This window comes from Hypomesus transpacificus, chromosome 8, assembly GCF_021917145.1.
Source record: "Hypomesus transpacificus isolate Combined female chromosome 8, fHypTra1, whole genome shotgun sequence".
NCBI classification, from domain to species: Eukaryota; Metazoa; Chordata; class Actinopteri; order Osmeriformes; family Osmeridae; genus Hypomesus; species Hypomesus transpacificus.
Window position 1 is genome coordinate 3304996 of NC_061067.1, and position 18822 is coordinate 3323817.

The 18822-nt window shown below is 47.7% G+C and overlaps 1 protein-coding gene across 5 annotated transcripts in view; it reads right to left on the reverse strand.

The window, feature by feature from the left end:
* The window catches only part of stau2 (staufen double-stranded RNA binding protein 2), a 70941-nt gene that overhangs the window by 49859 nt on the left and 2260 nt on the right, over positions 1-18822 (reverse strand). For all 5 annotated transcript variants that reach the window (XR_006956393.1, XM_047024085.1, XM_047024083.1 and 2 more), the window contains exons 3-7: positions 18605-18735; positions 18034-18193; positions 15712-15847; positions 5472-5631; positions 2932-3045 (exon numbers count right to left, since the gene is read on the reverse strand). Coding sequence is in view for 4 of the 5 variants with exons in the window: in XM_047024085.1 (XP_046880041.1) it covers positions 2932-3045; positions 5472-5631; positions 15712-15847; positions 18034-18193; positions 18605-18735 (701 nt within the window). In the remaining variant the exon portion in view is untranslated. The remainder of the gene's footprint in view (positions 1-2931; positions 3046-5471; positions 5632-15711; positions 15848-18033; positions 18194-18604; positions 18736-18822) is intronic.

Sequence of the window (18822 nt, forward strand, 5' to 3'; positions counted from 1 at the left end):
TCTTTTCCCTCAGCTTTGCCAGTCTCTTCCCTTCCTTCCTCCCTTCCCCTGTCCCTCGCTCTCTTTCTCTGTCCCCCCCCCCCCACACACACACCGTTCCTTCGCTCGCTCCTCTTTCCTGCCCCCTCTCTCTGTCTCTGTGGCTCAGTGAAGGAGGCCTGGCCGGAGTCTAGACAGTAACCTTAGCGAAGCTCCAAACAATGCTGGAAACACAGGCTGGTGAACATCACAGGGACAGACACCCCGCTCGCCTGGCGACCAGCACTGCTCAGGGGCCTCGGTTGCCATGGACACCGTAACCAAGACTCTATCTTCCAAGGTGGTCGGTGGTGCGCCACAAGGCAGTTGAGGGTGGTGTCGTGACTATGATACGCCCACACACCCTTACAGGTGGGCCCAGCTACTTTGATCCGGGGTGACATCATCTTAACACAAGGTGACAGCGTGAGGGGACACAGGGTGACCCACGCGGCTGCCTGAGGAGGGGGCTGATGGGCTCCGGAGAGGACAGGACAGGTCCTGTTACAGTGTGGGCAGCACAGAAGGTCACACAGCCAGCTGATCCAGCCTAGATCTTCAATTATAACACCGGGGAACAACAAGCCTTCACTGTGCTACAATACAGCACAGTGTCTATGTGTGTGTTGGATGTGTATGAATCTGTGTGTGTGTGTGTGCCATACATCTTGGCGCAGCAGCGAGGCTGGTGGATGGCGGCAGACAAGCTGCAGTCAGGCTGGTCTCAGACGACACGGTATCCGTGGCGATGCGATGAGGTTTCAGCGTTGCCTTTCACTGACACGTCTTCTAAACACACACACACACACACAAACAAACACAGGCGCACACACATACATACAGGGCCGCGGCCTGACAACACGGATCAGGTCGTCCACAGGAAACGCTGTCGAAAGTTGATTTTCCTCATTTTTCTCTCGTCCTCCTCCAGGGAGACATGGATACCTGCGGCAGGTCGGGATCCGCGCATACGAGCCCTCAGATAGTCTGGAGTAGGGGAACGTAGAGCAGGGAGGGACAATAGCCGGGCCCTGGTAGACTGAAGAAAGGCTCCATTGTGATGGGCTGTGGACGTACTCCCCCTGAGGGGAGCTCTCTCTGTACACCATGGGTGGCTCTTGGCCCAGACCCTCTTCTCCTGTGTCCTTCAGTAAGGAGGTGACATTCACACACACATACCACACACACACACACCACACACATACACACCCCCAGATGCAGACACAGACAAACCTGTGATTTATAGATAGATCGGTGTTGTTTGATGTTGACGTCTGTTTGATATGACGTGACAGGGATTAGGTCAGCGTGTCTGATCTTTCTGTGTGTGTGTGGGGGGGGGGGGGGTTGACCCTCCTGGTTGTGGAAAATGTAAAAGCGAGTAAACAGGACAATCTGCAGTGTGTGTCATGGAGAACATCAAACCACGGCATTGATATTTGAGAAGGTCCTGAGATTAGTTTTTGTACCGTTTCATGTGGTGTGTATTCCTATATATTTGATTTGCGTCCTCCTACTTCATTTATTTCCACTCCGGGTGTCAGCAGACTGAGTGTGGACCTCAGAGGACCTGACAACAGGGAGGGGTCAGAGCAAACTGTGAGGGAGGAGTCACGACTCCACATAATGAGGCTGGATGATGTGCTTGTTAAGACAATTAGGTCTGGGCATTTGGTGCAAGTTGGTTGCATGCAAGCGATTGAGGGAGACTGGAGCGAGGGGAAGGCGGGCAGTAAGAGGGGATACAGTGGAAAGAGAGAAAGTATTTATGTGGGATAAATGAGGTACTGGGCAGTGTACTCACAAATGTCTTCTCACCACAATATTTTTTTGACAGAAAATTCGACAGAACGTGAGAGAGACAGAGAACTGTAAGAGAAAGACAGAGAGAGAAACAGATTGAGCAAGAGAGAAAAAGGGAGAGTGAGAAACAGAATGGGGAAAGAGGGAGAGAGACAGCAGGCTGATTTAAACCTCCATAGTTTATTCATTAGTGTCAGTAATGCTGGCGCAGGTGGTAGGTTGTCTGCAAAGGATTATCAGAGAATGAACGCAGTTGGGGAATGACGATCAAAACCGCTGTTCAGTTTGATGTTGTTAACTTGAGTAATAATACAACAGAACAAGTGGCAGAAATCACTGGCAATGGCAAAAACTCAAAGGGGCAAAGAATTAAATGAATCCGGACAGTCATTAACTGTGATTTCTGGAAAGGTTATGTCATGTGCCGATGAGTAAAAAGCATTTTGAGGAGAACTTTTCCAGAAGGGAGGAGTGGACAAGGTTCCAGTTATTTCGCCATGTTGTGTAAACTCTTATCAGGGAGCCAAGCCAGAGGCTGGGAAAACAGCTTTCTTTCACTCTGTCCATTTATCTGACCGTTGAGGAAAAACTGAGGTTATGATGAAGGGAGGGGTGGAGGGAGGGGGTTACCAAGGTAAACAGAACCTTGAGGGGCTGAGGAGGAGGGAGAACCAGGGAGGGGGCCAGCCAGGTCAAGTCAGGACACATCCTGACAGGATCTACAATGTCCGGAAAAGTCCCCTAAACTGCTGAGTCGAACCGACTGGAACAGATCTATCAAGCCAACAGGATGGTTTCAAACACCCTGCTCAGGTGGATTTTGACAACTTGCCTCAAGCAAAAAACTGAAAGAGAATTGCTATATTCAAAAGTGTGACTGTCTAAACAATTAGATAAAGCTGCACCTCATACTTATTAGGCCTGCGAAATATCTCAGAACTAAAAACCTCAGTTCGAGATACTATGTCACAAGACATACAGTACTACAGATGAGCAATTCGGTATTTGGATTCAAAAACCGAAGAATGGAATTTGCTGTTGAAGTGCCCAGTCATTGTGAGAGGGGTATTTAAGGAGGTGTATCACAGTCTGAACACGCATACTCTTTACCTCAAAGTTCACCGACAGGTTCCTCTTCAGGGCGATCTCGTAGACCAGGCTGATCTCGGATTTGCTGGCATCACTCCCCTCCTCCTCCTCCTCTTCCGCCTTCTCCTCCAGGCTCTAGAACCAAGGAGAACCCCAGGACATATCAAAACTCCAAACAGAGCACCCATTATCTGATTATAGACACAAACGATCACTTGAATGGAGCACTATGAATCGGTGTTGTAGTAATGGCAAACCCCTATCGAGATTGAAGATTGTGAAACAGTAAGGGCTCAACGTTGGGTTGTGTTTATGTGCAACTTTCAGGACAAGTGGACACCAGAGAAGGAACATTAAATGAGTCTAACAGCAGTGTAGTCTGTTACCACACAACATCCGGCACATTCCGACCGCACATGTCATGTCATCATTTTCCCTCCAAAAAATGACCAAATACCATTTAACGCCCCCACTCCCCCCCCCCCCTCCTAAAACACAGCAACACAGTTGCCCTGTCCTCAAAGCTGTAAACATACCAGGATGATATTGACATTCAGAGACAAGAATGTGGCTGCAAAAATCATGCTACTAATAGTCAGCTGCCTATTTTAGTAGGACCTTCACGTCTTCTCCTCAGGACAATGGGTTCCTCTGTGTGCCTCATCAGGACAGGCTGTGTCTGGGAACAGGACCCTGGTTTCCACTTCACCCCTGCCCTTCATGTGTGATCCTACTGGCCACATGACTCAAGATGGGAGATCTCCCTTTCACAGCCTGGGTCACGTGGCAGGAGTCTGCCGCTGGGGTACTGGGGGAGCACCGGTCACAGTGTGTGTGTGTGTGTGTGTGTGTGTGTTCTCAGAGTGCTGCTCTGTGTTTTCCTGTATGTGCTGTAGTGTATTCGGTGCCGCCATCGACGCTTGTTGTTGCTGTGTCTGTGTTTATTGTTGTCTGTTGTAACAACAGTGTTGTGCATTACTGATATTTGTGGTTTGCTTTAAGATGTGTGTTTGGTGTCAGGGGGTAGGGACAAAAACTTCCACTGAATGGGTCTATTTACAGGGGAGTCCTGAGGGGAAGAGCTAATGTACATGATAAACAACGCCAGTCTATTGGACAAAGTGGACGTGATGTAACACCAGCTCATACAGTGAGGGATGTGTGTGTTGTGTGTGTGCACACGTGATGAACACGAAAGGATGTGACCTATTCAGAATCACCCTGCACAGCGAGGAGTCCTATCTGATGCCCTGCGAACATGACAGGCAGTGTAGTGTGCATGACAGGAAGTGTGGCTGACAGGAAATGAGCTATTTAAGACAGGATTTGGGAAGAGCCTGCTGCCTCGTCAGATCACCCATGGCCTGAGCATGTAGGAAACCAATTGGAGGAAGATCTGGGTCTTTAGTTGGGCCCAGTCGGCCAGATAATGATTCTGTACAGCTCCCGCTCTAGAAGGATGTAAACTGTTTACTCCAACACACACAAACGCACACTATCGTTAGAAAGACAGTGCAGTTGATCTGAGGCTGGGGAAAAAACAAGAGTTGACACGCAAGCACAGTGACAGGAATAGGATCATTTTAGGATGCCCGTGCGCACACACACACACACAGATTCATAGCGTAGATATGTTGTGCCTCGATTTGTAAAGCAAGACATGTAAGCAGCTTTTGACATAGAGCTCATTTATGGACACGACACCACAAGCCAGAGAGACACAGCCAGGGAGGTTTCCATAACCACCCTTCACGCCAGCCTCCAATGATATGGGCTCATTTGATTTCCGGCAGGGAGTTGATAACAGTTAAAAGCCTGGCCCTAGGGTACCTTTGGTACAGTGACGTTAGTGGAAGACAGGGTGATCAAGAAGAGAAAATAAATCCTGTCGGTACAGGTTTAAAAAAAAAAAACAACCAAAAAAACTGAGAAATAAAGCAAGATATTTGCGAGTTGAATGAACACATTTGCGGAAGTGGTGAGGTGTTGTGTGTTATCTCATTAAAGATGGAAGTGCTGCTGATTTATCTCATGAAGGACTGTGGAGAGAGATGGATTTAGAATTTGCACTTTCTTTCAGAGAAAACTGTGTTTGCAGCTCAGCGTGCAGTGCAAACCTCGGTCACTGAGTGGTAAACTGTTGACGTAGGAGGTTGGAAGGAGAAAGGGGGTGCTTTGATTGGTCCAGGAGGTGGAGATGTTTAAGGTGAAAACAGTTGGGGGGTGGGAGCACAGCAGGACGGATGAGTGGAGATGATTGGTCGGTGATTGGAGTTGTGAACAACTCTTTAAATGGGTCCTTTCCACAGGGGAAGACAGGGGGCAATGTGATGGAAAACAACTACGGTTGCTAGAGGAAGTTCTCTATGTGTGTGTTAGTGTGTGTGTGAGAGAGAGAGAGAGAGAGAGAGACAGAGTGAGAGAGAGAGAGAGAGAGAGAGAGAGAGAGAGAGAGAGAGAGAGAGAGAGAGAGAGAGAGAGAGTATGCCATTAGCCTGTGTTCTATCAAAGCTTTGTTCATGTATGTATTTGAAGATTCATGCACACGTCCGTGTGATTACCTGTGGCGGTCGTTCTGGGATGGGCTCGTTGCGGAGGGCCTGCAGAGCCTTCATGGCAGCGTTGTGTCTGGCAGCCTGGCGTGTCCGGCCCTCACCGATGAACTCGTTACTGCCCACGGACAGCTGCACGTAGAAGATCTTGGGGACCGGGTAATGGTACCTGGGGAGGGCACAGAGATACCAACACAGAGATACCAACACAGAGATACCAACACAGAGATACCAACACAGAGACTTTCAGACTCGTCCGGCTCCTTGTGCAAGAGCAGCGAGGCAGGATGCCGTCCTACACAACAGGATTTATCTCTGGGAAATGAGGCTGGGAGACTGGGGGGGTGGGGGGGGGGGGGGGGGGGGGGGGGGGGGCTCCTGCATTATGAGCCAAGTTATTAATGTTCACACAGGGCACAAATTAAAGGCCAGCCACTTCATCAGGGTCAATTACATCACAATAGTCTGCCGGCCAACCGTTAGAATGATGTCTCCCTATTGGCTCGTAGCGAGGGGACTCAAAACAAAGCAAAAAGGCATATATTCTCCCTCTCTTTCTTTTGGCTGGGGCCATCCATCCTGCTCTCTTTCTCTGGACACTGGCAGCCCGGGGCTGGGCTGTCACTGGCAGGTTCACTGGACAGATGAAAGAGTCTGTGTCTGAGACCCCCCCCCCCCCCCCCCTCCCCCTCCCCAGTGGCAGAAGGACTTGTGGGAGAGAAGACGACTCTCTGAAAGCACGCACGCACACAGCACAGAAACTTCAGAGGAAGGGGGGTGTTTGCATGTTTGCTCAAGGCATTCGCACAGAATGACAACATGTAAATCAATATTGTGCTCATGTGGAATTGCTTTCTTATGCTGCGTTCTGAGCAGTGAGTTCATCTTGACAGAGCCGTTTGCTCTGCTTCCTAGGAACGCCGGTTATCTTCCTTTCCAGATTACACAGGATTCCTGTTTGGCCTTGTTGCTGTGATGTGCCCTGATATCAGATTCGATAGCAGATCGAGCGCATGTGGGGAAGCTGGAATCCGGGCAAACACAAACAGATGCCAACGGCAGGGAAGAAAGGACGGTGTTACACTATTGGGTAATTAGAGGCAGGAGTATTCCTACCCAATAAAGTTGCATCGCTATCATGCCGCCATGGCTCCAGACTCAGTGAGGAGCACATGCAATAAATCACCAAGTCTAGCCAGAGACAGACCAAATACACCAGAGCCTGCTCTCAATCTAAGCACTTTATACCCCAGAGCAGATCTGGACTGGCTGTTACGCTGAGTCTAATTTACAAAAGAATCCCTCTGACTGGTACGAATATTACAAATGATCCGACTGAATACCCGTGGGGGCCTGATCGCTGTCTTTCAAAGGAGTCACCACAGTGTTCCAGACTGGACAGCCAGAAGGTCTAGGATACATAAGAGGAAGGCTGAGTCTTCATCAAACGACTTGCCTTTTGTGGCTGAGCAAGCACAGGTTGAGTGAGAGCATGCTGGGTAGGAGAATCGGGCAGGTGTCTCCTAGCATAACCTGACTGGACTTTCTACAGTGAAAACCTTTTTGGGACTCAGATCTGTATCTACTCCCTCCCCCTCTTCTCTCCCTCCCTCACTGCCTCTCGACATCACTGCCAGCGTTTGCCTCCCCGAACTCCGCATTTACATTTTACATTTAGTAATTTAGCAGCGAGAATCGAACTGGCAACCTTCTGATTACTAGCCCGATTCCCTAACCACTCAGCCATCTGACTCCCCAGCATGGTTCTCTACCGGCCCGCTTTACTCCCTTCTCCTCCCCTCCTCTGGTCACAGGGGCCTTCCCAAGGTGGAGCCAACATGGCCCCTCGCACGTCAAGCGTGGCCCCAGGGCCACAGAGGAAATGCCAAGTGCAACATGGCCTTCAGCCAACAGGGCTGAGCAGGGCTGGAAACAGCTGGGGTTAGAGCAGTGCACTGGGTACAGGTGCAGGGGCAGGGAGGGAGGGAGGGAGGGAGGGAGGGAGGGAGGGAGGGAGGGAGGGAGGGAGGGAGGGAGGGAGGGAGGGAGGGAGGGAGGGAGGGAATAGCCTGTAGGAGGCCTCTCTACAGCAACGTGGGAAAGTAGAGGCTTCCACACAAGCAAAGAGGCAAAGAAATGACACACACACACAGGCACACAGACATGTTACAGTAATAACACAGCTTATACAACCAACACACAGACACAACACAACTAAGAGCAGCATCAGGCCTAATAACAGCACATGCTAGTCAGCACATGTTGAAGACACTGGCCTGTTCTGCATTACAGAGACTGGGCCTGGGACCAGGACACCTAGAGGGAGGCTGTGGAGAGAGACAGAGGCAGGGCCGTGTGTGCAAGGTTCAAAAGCTGTGTTTCCACCACAGGAACTAGACCCTGGAACTAGGATCCAGGGTTTCCTGCAAAACCTTTTAGTTAAGGCGGTTGTCTAAGCAGCCCCCCAGCCCCAGCCCCCCGGTCTGACAGCAAACCCCACCCTACCACCTTAACTAACACATTTTCTGCGGGAAACCCTGGAATCTATATGAAATCTGTGGCGTGTTGCGGTGGAAGTGCTAAAAATGGGCTGCAGGAACATTCTACACCCTTGGCAAGTAGACCCTAAAAGATATGTGAACTTACAGTGGAGATGAGTCGTCACAGATAAAATAAGTCAATCAAACGATCCTCAGAAGGGAGTCATGGGTTTAACTTCCCTGCAGCTGTCTCTGAAGTGGGCCACCGCAGCTAGAGCTACCATTTCATCTGATCATCACGCACACACACACACACACTCCACCCAAGCACAGTCAATAAAGGAAATGAGAAATGAGATTCCATTAAACTAATTAAACACTAATCAACTCCTTCTGTGGCAGGATATAACACATTTCACTCACATTAAGAGCTCTAGTTGAAGTGTTTTCTTAACGTATTATTATTAATCTCTTTTCATTTGTTGTTGTTGATGAGCTTATGTTGTTGAAAAAAAATAATAATAATCAAAATCAAGAATAATGTATTTTTTGATGGACTATTATTACACACAGCAGAGAGGAAAAAATATCAAACGTGTACTGTAGAACAGGGCGTCGTTTAAAGAGGGGTGGAAAATGGTGCATTGATGCAGGGGGCAGTCACTGGATCTGAGTCGTCAGAACCAGACCCAAACTAAGGCCAGTGGTGGATGGACCCTAGGGAGACTCGGACTAGCAGGGTTTATCAGTCTCTGACACAGCTTGTGACCAAGCAGGGCACCACACACACCTCTATTCTGTCTGGTGCTCTTTTGCTTCGTATCGTCATATATCTCTCTCTCAGCTACAGTAGCGACCTGGTCCAACTGTGGACTTTGCTAATGAAGCTAGCTAAGTCAATTCTCCAAACAGGAATTTTTTTCCATAGGTGCTTCTAAAAGCACTTTACTGCACGTTACCATGGAAACCAGGTAAAAGAGGAGACAACGCCTTGACACAACTCCCCCCAAACCCCCCCCCCCCCCCATACACACACACCCACACACCCCACCCCACACACACACACACATATATAAAAACTAAGAAGAAGCCAGCGGCTCCCCAGGACCCATTCTGGCTGCCATCCCTTATAAGGGGACAGAACCCAGCTGGGAGCAAAGGGTGACAGCTCTCTGGGAAACCCAGGAGGAACTTGGAAAGGCTCTCGCCTCACCAGCTGTACAGCCTATCCATTACTAAACCTTGAACTGTTTTCTCGCTCTCCCTCTCCAGTCCTCCCTTGTTTGTCTTCCCTGCGAATGCTGAGAATACATGCAACAGTGACAAAGGAGCCCATGTATCGTGGCAAAATTACCCCCCAGCTGGCTCAAACGGCCAGTTGTCAGGTGTGTGTGTGTGAGAAGGGCCATGGCCTCTTCAGGAGTCCCAGGGGAGCAGAGGTGAGACAGAAGTTGGGAGAGGACGCACCATTGGTGTAACTTCGACCCCCCTGGAGACTGGAGGATTCCTCGTCAGAACAGCTATGCCTTCCTAACGTAAGTACAACTGGAATGTTTAGACTCTGCGGCATGAGTCACCTCTACGATTAAGAAGAACCCTCTGACTCAGCAAAGCTATTTGTGGGGAGGGTTTTCTTGGCAAGTACAGCTTATCTGTCATTATTACTACTCACCATCAGGACATTGCTTTTCATAACTTTAATTGCATTCCTTAAAATTTGAAAGGAAAGAAAACATGAATTGAACTGCTTATCATGGTTTCAATTGCAAACAGAAGATTACAATTCGTTCCCCTCCAAGCATTTTAATCAGAACATTCTCTCAAAAACGCCTCTAAGTTCACTCGCAACTCCCCCGCCCACCATCACCCCCGCATTCAGTCCAGACCAACGTTATTCTTAGCTTTACAGAACTATGAACTGATCTGGTACCAGTGAACACGCTCTCTTTAACACTACAAGGGTGCTTCCGACAGAAGATCAGGATGTGCCACTCGATTTACAGAACACAAAATGGCTTCCACAGACATGACAAAGTCTATAGACAAATCTATAGTCCAGTCCTATAAGGTACAGCGTTGAAGTCTAGATGGGAGGATGTCATTTGCCTAACAAATCTAAACTCAGGAGTATAAATATCAGGGTGAAAGCTAATAAACTCTTTCAAACTGCTCAAGGGGGAAGGTTTGGTGAAGGTTGATGTCAAGCAGAACAGCAGAATGTTGGCCATGCTATAAACCATGGTAGGACTCCAGCAAAACCATTCTGATAGTAATGAGGAGGTTGGCTGGTGGGCACAAAATGACCTCTGCACCCACTGAACCCCCTCGGAAACCTCACAGTAGAGCTGTGCCCATCTGGTGCCAACTACAAGACTTGGCAGCTGCCTGGCAGTCTGGCCGAGGATCAGGCCTGTTCAGGTCTTACCGTCCTCGTTAATGATATCACTTTATGAGCCAGTGGTTTACTGTTTTCATTAAAAGGGTAGCCACTGCTTTGTTGAAAAACCACTTTCTTATAACTACAAATGGCATTTATAGTAGATAATGTCATTGTTTGGGGCTAAAGCCGAACTAACACACCCAGCTTGAGCTTCACTGGTAAGATACAATACAATGCTTTTAACTGGGCTCCAATCAAGCCCAATGATCACTTTGGTTATGAAACAAGGCCTCAAACGATAGATAATTAGAAATTGGCCCCCTTCTCTCCTATCTCTGTACGTAGCCAGTTAGGTCTAACCTCCATTCAAAGACTTTCCCGAAAAGGCCCAGTCCAGTCTGGGAATTGATGTGCGTCACGTTAGCCTTGCTAGTCTGAGATTGACTTACTGTAAAACCAGAACATTTACTGGTCTTCCTTCTGTATCGAAATGAGGCTGAATTCTCAGTGATTCACTGAAGTATATTGACCACGTGTTCATGCTGGGATAGAGGAGTAGCTGGAGTGTTGGGAGAGCCGTGTGCTGCTACCACAACTAGGGAGCTGTCCTAAGCAGCTGCTTAAACACGCACGCCCACGGTTTAGTACACGCAAAAGGCACTGCTAATCAACTTAGGCATCGAACACACATGTTGAACGCACTTCATCAACGACCAACTGGAAAAAAGGGAGGCAGTTCACTCCCAATGTTTTTGGGTTTCCGGTGACTACTGATGAGGTGAGTGGTTAGGGGCTTTGGGTGGGCTGTAACCCACTGACGGAGAGGAGTGCTGCGCGTCAGTCAGGACGAAGAGAGGCAGGAACACAGACCCATCTCTGGCATGGTGTAGAGGCTCTCAGGTTTCCTGACTGAGGGCTCCGTCCGTCTGACCACGGATGCTCTGTTTTCAAGTCCAGGACATCAGGCGGATGTGGAGGTGAACATCTACACGCATGAACACACTGGCACGCACGCGCGTCCACACCTGCGCTCGTTTGGACGCACTCGCGCGTGCGGAGGCGCCGGGACACAGCAGAGTGTGACGCGATGGAGGTCTGTTGGAGCGTAAACTGCCCATTGAGTTTGTTTATGCTGGACTCCCGCTCTGCTCCTCCGCGTCCTCGACCCTCTCTAGAAAGCCTCTCTTTATGAGCTTCCACCCATTTGGACGACTCTGGAAGGGCGCTGGCCTCCGAGGCCATGCTAACTTATGTGCTATCTGACTTAATGCATGCGATCCAGCAGTAGTGTAAATACTGTAAGTGACTCCCCCGTGTAGACATTTGTCCGTTCGAGGATGGTATGAAGATGGCGGGGGCCAGTTAAAAGGCTCTTCTTATGAAGTCGCTCTAATGAATTGCGAGCTCTGGCAGTCCCCTCTGGGTTTTGGCAGAGGGTGTGGATGGAGATATCATATCCCTGGAATGCTGAGTGGACGAAGGAGCACACATTTGGGTTGTCCTGCATGAGAGACTGTAGAACAGGCCTCCAAGGCTGCATTAGGCCTGGTGTGCGTGGGTGTGTGTGTGGGTGCGCGTGTGTGTGTGTGTGTGTGTTAGGAGGACGGGAACAGCTCTGAGAGGAGGTCTAGTCAGAGCAGGCACATGAGAGATCTCAAGCAAATTCACTTAGTGTTAAATTGCATGTGAGTATTCCCTACCAGTTAGATCAACCAGTGCACCTGTGTGTGTGCTCTCTGCCCGCCTGTGCTGATGCAGGTCAGTGCTTCGCTCAAGGTCATAGTGCCAAGCTGGTTTTCTCAAAGGATTAGGATCAGATACCAAACACACACTTTATCTAGGACACATGCTAAGGCATACCCTTTTAGAGATTCTCTCAGGGATGGTTCCACAGCCCTTGGTCAAGCATGAAAAGCACTCCTACTGCAGATAACCTTCTGTCGCTCACACACACCCTACAACCACACACACACACACACGTACCACAAGGGTGGAAAAATAAATTGTGAAATACTACAATCACCTCAATTGCTTCCTACTGGTTCTACTGTAAGCTACCAGAATCATCACACTCGAGTGCAACTCCCTTTATGTTCCCTGTAGCGTTATTTAAAATTGTCAGATGGTAAATTAAACTAAGAATAAAAGAAAACTATTATTTGTTTGTTGAGTCACAAAAAATTGTTGGAAAATGAAAATGTGTTCATCTGAGTGTACAATGACATAGGATACCAGGGAATGAACACTGCTTTGTATCATTAATAGTCAGAATATTAGCATTAAGAAAATATATCTTCATCACTCCATCATAATGCCACAATGTAAAACAACATGCTGAGTATATCTGGTTTGTCTCGACATCTGTGATCGGTCTAAAACAAACACCGGCCATGTTATCCCTCAGTAGAAGGTCACCAACATTAAATAAACATTAACCACACTGAAGGATGGCACTAAAATGGGTCTCGCCATTCACAGGATGGAACCAATCCGAAGATACTTTTATATCTGCTTTCACTCCATAAGGCCATCTACCACAGCCCCATTATGAAAACACCCGTGCTGGGCTGCTGATGGTTGTCTGGGCTGCTGACGCACGTTTCCAGACCCACCACACCATTTCAGGGTGTGGATCCTCACCGGAGGACGTGGATCCTCACTGGACAGGCAACCCAACTCTCCCCTCCTTTTTCCAGCAGGGAAAGAGAGGGCCTACCCGCCTGGCTCCCTATCGGAGCATCACAGGAGGAAATGCCACGGGAGAGCACCTCCAATCTCCAGTGTGGGTCTTGTTATTCCAGCTGACATCATGTTACTGTCATACCCAAATGAACCTGGAAGACAGGGGAGGGGTTGGCTCCACAGCTCTGGGCTCCGCCAGGGAAAGACCTATCCAAATTTCGCCTCTGACGGAATGCAGGATGCAGGCTCTACCCCGTGGGGATCAGGGGCAGGGGGGGGGGGGGGGGGGGGGACTGGGAGCGCCACGAGGAGCTCGGGGGAGTGTGGAATTAGTCATCGGAATCAGGTTCTCCAATGATAACACAGGAGTCTGGGTTGACACCCAGAGGCAACTGAGCAGAGTTTCTCTCTCTCTCTCTTTCTCTCGCTCTCTCCCTTGGTTCTTCAGATGTTGCTAACCATCTGGGGCGTGTGTTCCCAATCAACATCCCCCTAACAACAGGATGCTGCTTTACGCACACGCTGACGTTATCAAAAACACTTGATTTCATTGATCATCACAGCTAATCTAACACATCCAAGAATGAAGAATACTCTGACAGAGAGCTGAAAGAGTTGAAGCATGGATTAAAAGCAGGCTACTTAGATGTGAATAAATTAAACCCAGGCCCCTTCACCATAAATAAGATTCATTAACGCCATGACAAATTAACCAGTCCGATAATGAACATTATTCTCTGCGCGGTCCTTTCTGAATGAATCAATAGCATTCATGGTGGTGATTCCAGTGGGGATGAATCAGGGTACGCCTGGCCTCTTAATGGTTGGGTTCTCCATCAACACGACTCCAGATCACTGGGATCCATCATCTTAGAGGAGGACGCGAGAGTGCAGGAGACATGTCTCTGCTCTAACATCATTAATGTGAGCATTAATGAATATGACCCGTCAGTCCTTGGCTCAATCCATCAGCTGAGAGAGAGAGCCACCGCCATTCAGTGGCTCTGCCTCTCGTCTCTCTCCCCGGCCAGGTTTAGAGTCAAAGACGAGAGACCTTGTTGGAGAAAACACCAAGTGACCTTGGGATGATATAAGCTGCTGTTATATGCTCCTGGCACGGCGTCCCCCCCCCCCCCCCCCCCCCCCCCGCTCTCCTCCCCTCCTCCTGTCCCTCCTGACTCGCAAGGCGGTCAGCCTCTGCACCAAAATGATGTAACCAAACAGACGTGCTGCTCCACCCCGTCGTCTTCAAACATGCAGAGTCCATCAAACGGTACAGATTACACTGACAGAGTGACCACTGGGAAACAGATCTCCTTTGCTCCCAAACAATTTATCTTCCTTCACACAATCACCTTGTGTTTGTTCTGTCACACATCAAAGTATGTGGAGATGTAAGCCAGATGCCGGCCAGCTTTCTTTAACTCAATCTGCCAAGAATCATCACTTTGACACTACGGCTGCAGACAGACCAAACCTTTTGTTAGGTTGGATTTCAGTGGACCGGTCATGGATGAGTGTAGTAAAAAACCTAGAAAAAGAACAAACATGCTGAACCAGATTTATGTTTCCCAGTACTGTGAGCCAAAAGCTCAGTTTAAACCTGCATTTTTATATCTGAGAGATATTCCCAGATATAAATAGAAGTGATAAGTTATAAAACATCAACACTGAGACATTCTTTACAATAAAGCATGGAAAGCAACACCCAGCTAAACCAAGGCACCTGTATCAAAATTCATGACAACTTCACTGTTACAAAATGGGTGCTAAATCACCTTATAAAAGCAGCCCCATCAATTATTCTGAATGAGACAACACTGCCACCTACAGGTATAAACACATTTATACACACTGCCTTAAATAACGGTCATGGCTCCCAACAAGCCTAACTATAAGCAACAAATAAAATAAAAAACGATCATAAACTGAGAAGTACAAATACCAAAATAAAATATGTTGATTTATTATTTACATAAAACGTTCACTTTTCATCAATTCCTTCAGTGTTCCTTGACAGGACTCTGTTGATGGCTCTCTTTTCCTGGTAGCCTTTATGGACCGCATGTCTTTTGAAATCATGGGAATAACTGAGTTAAAGAATCCTGACCTTATTCTCTGACAGGAGAGCTACCAGGGGTGTGGAAGGAAGCTTGCTGGCTGGACTAAATAAGGTAAAAAGGCCTCAGCCCGGCATTCCTTCTCACAGGGGAGAGGTGATCGTTAATCGAGGGTCTGTGGCGGTTTTATGGAGTTTTAAAAAACAGTGAGACGGCTCCGGTGAAGCGAGAAGACCTGAGTGGACAGAGACGGAGAGTGGCGAGACCACATAAGGTGCAGCTTTCATCTGTCCAGCGGGGCCTGGAGAGAGGCTGGGAGAATGTGGCCATGACACACATAGCACATCTGGGTCAGGGGATCAAAGACACAATGCTGCCTCATCAACGGGAAAACGGATGTGAATGGAGTGAATACAAACACTGTCCAAGACGCTCGCTTTCCTAACTGTTCAAGAATCACACTTGGCTGCATGTTGGCTTGGGAAGATTGCGTGCAGTGACTGCAATTCACCAACAATTTTCCATATAAATAATATCATTGGTACGAGCTGCAGCTCATTTACAGGAATTGAAAATGTTCTCCAACGAATCAATCAGAACAGTGTGCTTAGGCATGAACTATACTGAGAGATGGTCCGAGGCCTCACCTTTGGTTGAATATCCCTCTGAAGTTATAGTTGGCTCTGTAGTTGGGCATGGGCTTGGGGTCCAGGGGCCTGTAGATGGCTGGCTCCCCTCTCTTCATGGCCAGACCATTCAGCTCCACCGTGGGGGTGATGCTGCCTGGGAGACAGAGAGATGGAGGAAGAAAACAAGTGAAGATTGAGAGAAAGAGAGGGAGGGTTGGGGAGGAAAGATATTTCTGTATGTAATATTATTATTAGTTTAACATTTTTACTGTTTAACATGGCAACAAATATATATATATATTGTAGAGCTGCGTGCAGCGCATAGATTTTCTCAGCCCCTTCTGCCCCGCTCGTGTTCTCTCTCACTACAACGGACCTTGCAACGGGCTTGTCTGTGAATAGCTATGGAGGCAAAATCATCTGAATTTTTAAAGGCATTGAATACTTAATTTTGAAATGTAAACACTACCCATTTTATTGGTTTTGAATTCACCTCTTTAAAATTTAAATATGAATTTCAAGCTTCAGAAATTCAAATATAACTAAATTCAGGCTGCTCAATATCAAATGCTGAAATTCAGATCCCAAAAATTTGTCCCCAAAAAATTCTGATTGCAACATCCAGGATACCAAGGGTAGGTAAGGCAATCAAGCCCGAGTGCAATCGACCATCTCACTTCTCCGAGAAGGATCCAACTGCAGACCTCTCTTTAGGCCCCTCTCATCCAGGTGTAGCTGCAGGCAGTCAAACATGCAGACGTGCAGATCATTTATACAATCACTGCCTGGGGTCTGAGGAGAAAGGTCCAGTCTTAGGCTCACTTCTCCAAAGACATATTTTTAGGCTCGAATCTTTTGGCCTCAATTTTTAGGGCCTCTAATTTTGTCGGCCTCAAATGTTTTTTGGCTCAAATGTTTAAGCGCTTTAAGTAATGGAAATACATTACGTCGGGCTCCGCCCCTGCCTACCGCCACAAATATAATCACATTTTGTGGGAAACACTGATGATGTTAAGTAGTTTTAGAGATATTGAACAAGGTAGAATGGGTGAGACAGTATAACCCATTTTGCAACAGAAGACCACAGACAACACACCCATCAACTAATTAAGGGAAATCTTAGTTGGTCTAATCCCTTGTGTGCATACACAAAGTGCAGCTAGCCGTCTGTAAAAAGCTGTAAATTGCAAAAGTTGTCTAAAGTAGCACATAAACTACGTTTTTTATCAAATAACTTTTGACAATAACTATAAGCTGGTTGACAGAAATACAAAAACTGTAACAGCAGCTTGTAACAGAAGCTTTCCCTATAGTATTCTGCAGACCATGTCCGGTGTTGTCCGAGATCAAAACGAACATTAGCGTTTCTAGCTAAACAATTCCCTACAGTTGCAACAACATTTTTATCTTATCATGCTTCATAAACCAGGGATTCATTAAGCTTAAAGATTCAACACCAACACAGGCAAGCTTGTCAAAATGGGATCTGCAGTAATAATACTGGGTCTATGATGTTCCAATCCAACGGCTCCTTGAGGGTGTCTGTCCTCCATGCTCCCCAGGCCTTCCTCTCTTGCTCTCCCTCTCTTTGATGTTGCATAACCATTCCAAGGGCTTCTCTCTAATCCTATTACTCTGGCTGGGCCACCCTCAGCACTGGTTCCACAGAAGGAGGCACAAGCCCCAGGGAGGTAATGCTACTTGATGTGTATCTAACAAATCACAGTGAAACATTTATATGCTCTTTTCCATATTTTGCACATTCCATTCAAGACCTTCCAGCCTCTTGCCTTGTGATCTATGTGAGATGTGAGTTTGGACAGATGTATAGTGGTTAGACATTATATACCACATTTTGGGAAGGCTGAAGTGTTAAAGATCCAGATTTACGAAGCCGATTCTGATCGGCAGGTCATCACTCATTTGACTGCCGATAGATTACCTGTTGCCCCAAGGCATGTCTTGGAGAGTGGAGACCACCTACTGATTGAACATCTGACAGCTAAACCTGTGACTGATTCCACAGTGTGAATGGTAAGCTCTCGTTGGAGATCTCGAGCCTGAGCCAATCAGAGATGACAAGAGCAGAAGGTAACCTTAAATGGCGTGAGAAATAAAATCACATTTCCAATTGCTCCTTATGCACAATAATATAACAATACATTAGTTATAGCTATGTTATAGTCCCAAATACTATTGGACAAAGAGACAACTGTTTACAGCCACCAATCTCATCATCACCTGTCTGAAACTCAGTTCACAGGTGTGAATTACTATCAGCAGGCCCCCAGAAAGGAAGTTTAGCCTGTCAGAGGTTTCCGGTGTGCTTTAATGGGCTACCTGGGTTGCTGTTGATGTCCACTTTGGGGGAGCGGGGCGCTGGCCTGGGAAGGATGCTCTCATCCAGAGCCCTAGAAGCTGTGGAGTGCTGGGCCTTCTTTATGCTGGTGCCCTCTGCCTCCCACACCTGCTCCCCGAGAGACAGCTGCACAGTGAAGATCTACAACAGCGCCATCCAGAGGAGAGGGGGAGGAAGGGCAAAGAAAACACCAAGCAATCAGTTGAAAGCATGAGTTTACTAAGACGGTGGTTCTCAACCCTGGTCCTCAAGTACCCCCATAACATCTAAAACATGCAGGACAGGGGGTACTTGAGGACCAGGGTTGAGAACCACTGTACTAAGACATGGAGGTAGCGCCAAAGCAACTTTAGGTTGTTGGAGAGAGACATTTTCAATTTTAACTCAAATACTGTCTCTATTATATCCATGTAAAACTACATGGACGAATTAGCAAACCATAAACAACTGATCGTAAATTAGCACATACAATCCTCAGGTATGATATAGTGCTCATCTTTTGGATCATGTACTTCTTCAGTGCAAGTCACGTGGAGATAAACAGCAACCTACTTTGGCGTGTGCAGGTCCCCTCTCATTGAGCAGCTTGTATTGTGGTTGGATCCGGTTGAAACGGGCTAACTCATTCACCAGACACATGGGAGTTTTCTCTTTAGGGTTTGCCATGTTCTCCTGGGGTGGGCCTGCAGACAGGTCACAAAGTTACACATGTTGACTGACAGGATCACTAACAATCAGTCTATATTAAGTCAATAATAGTCCATCCCCAA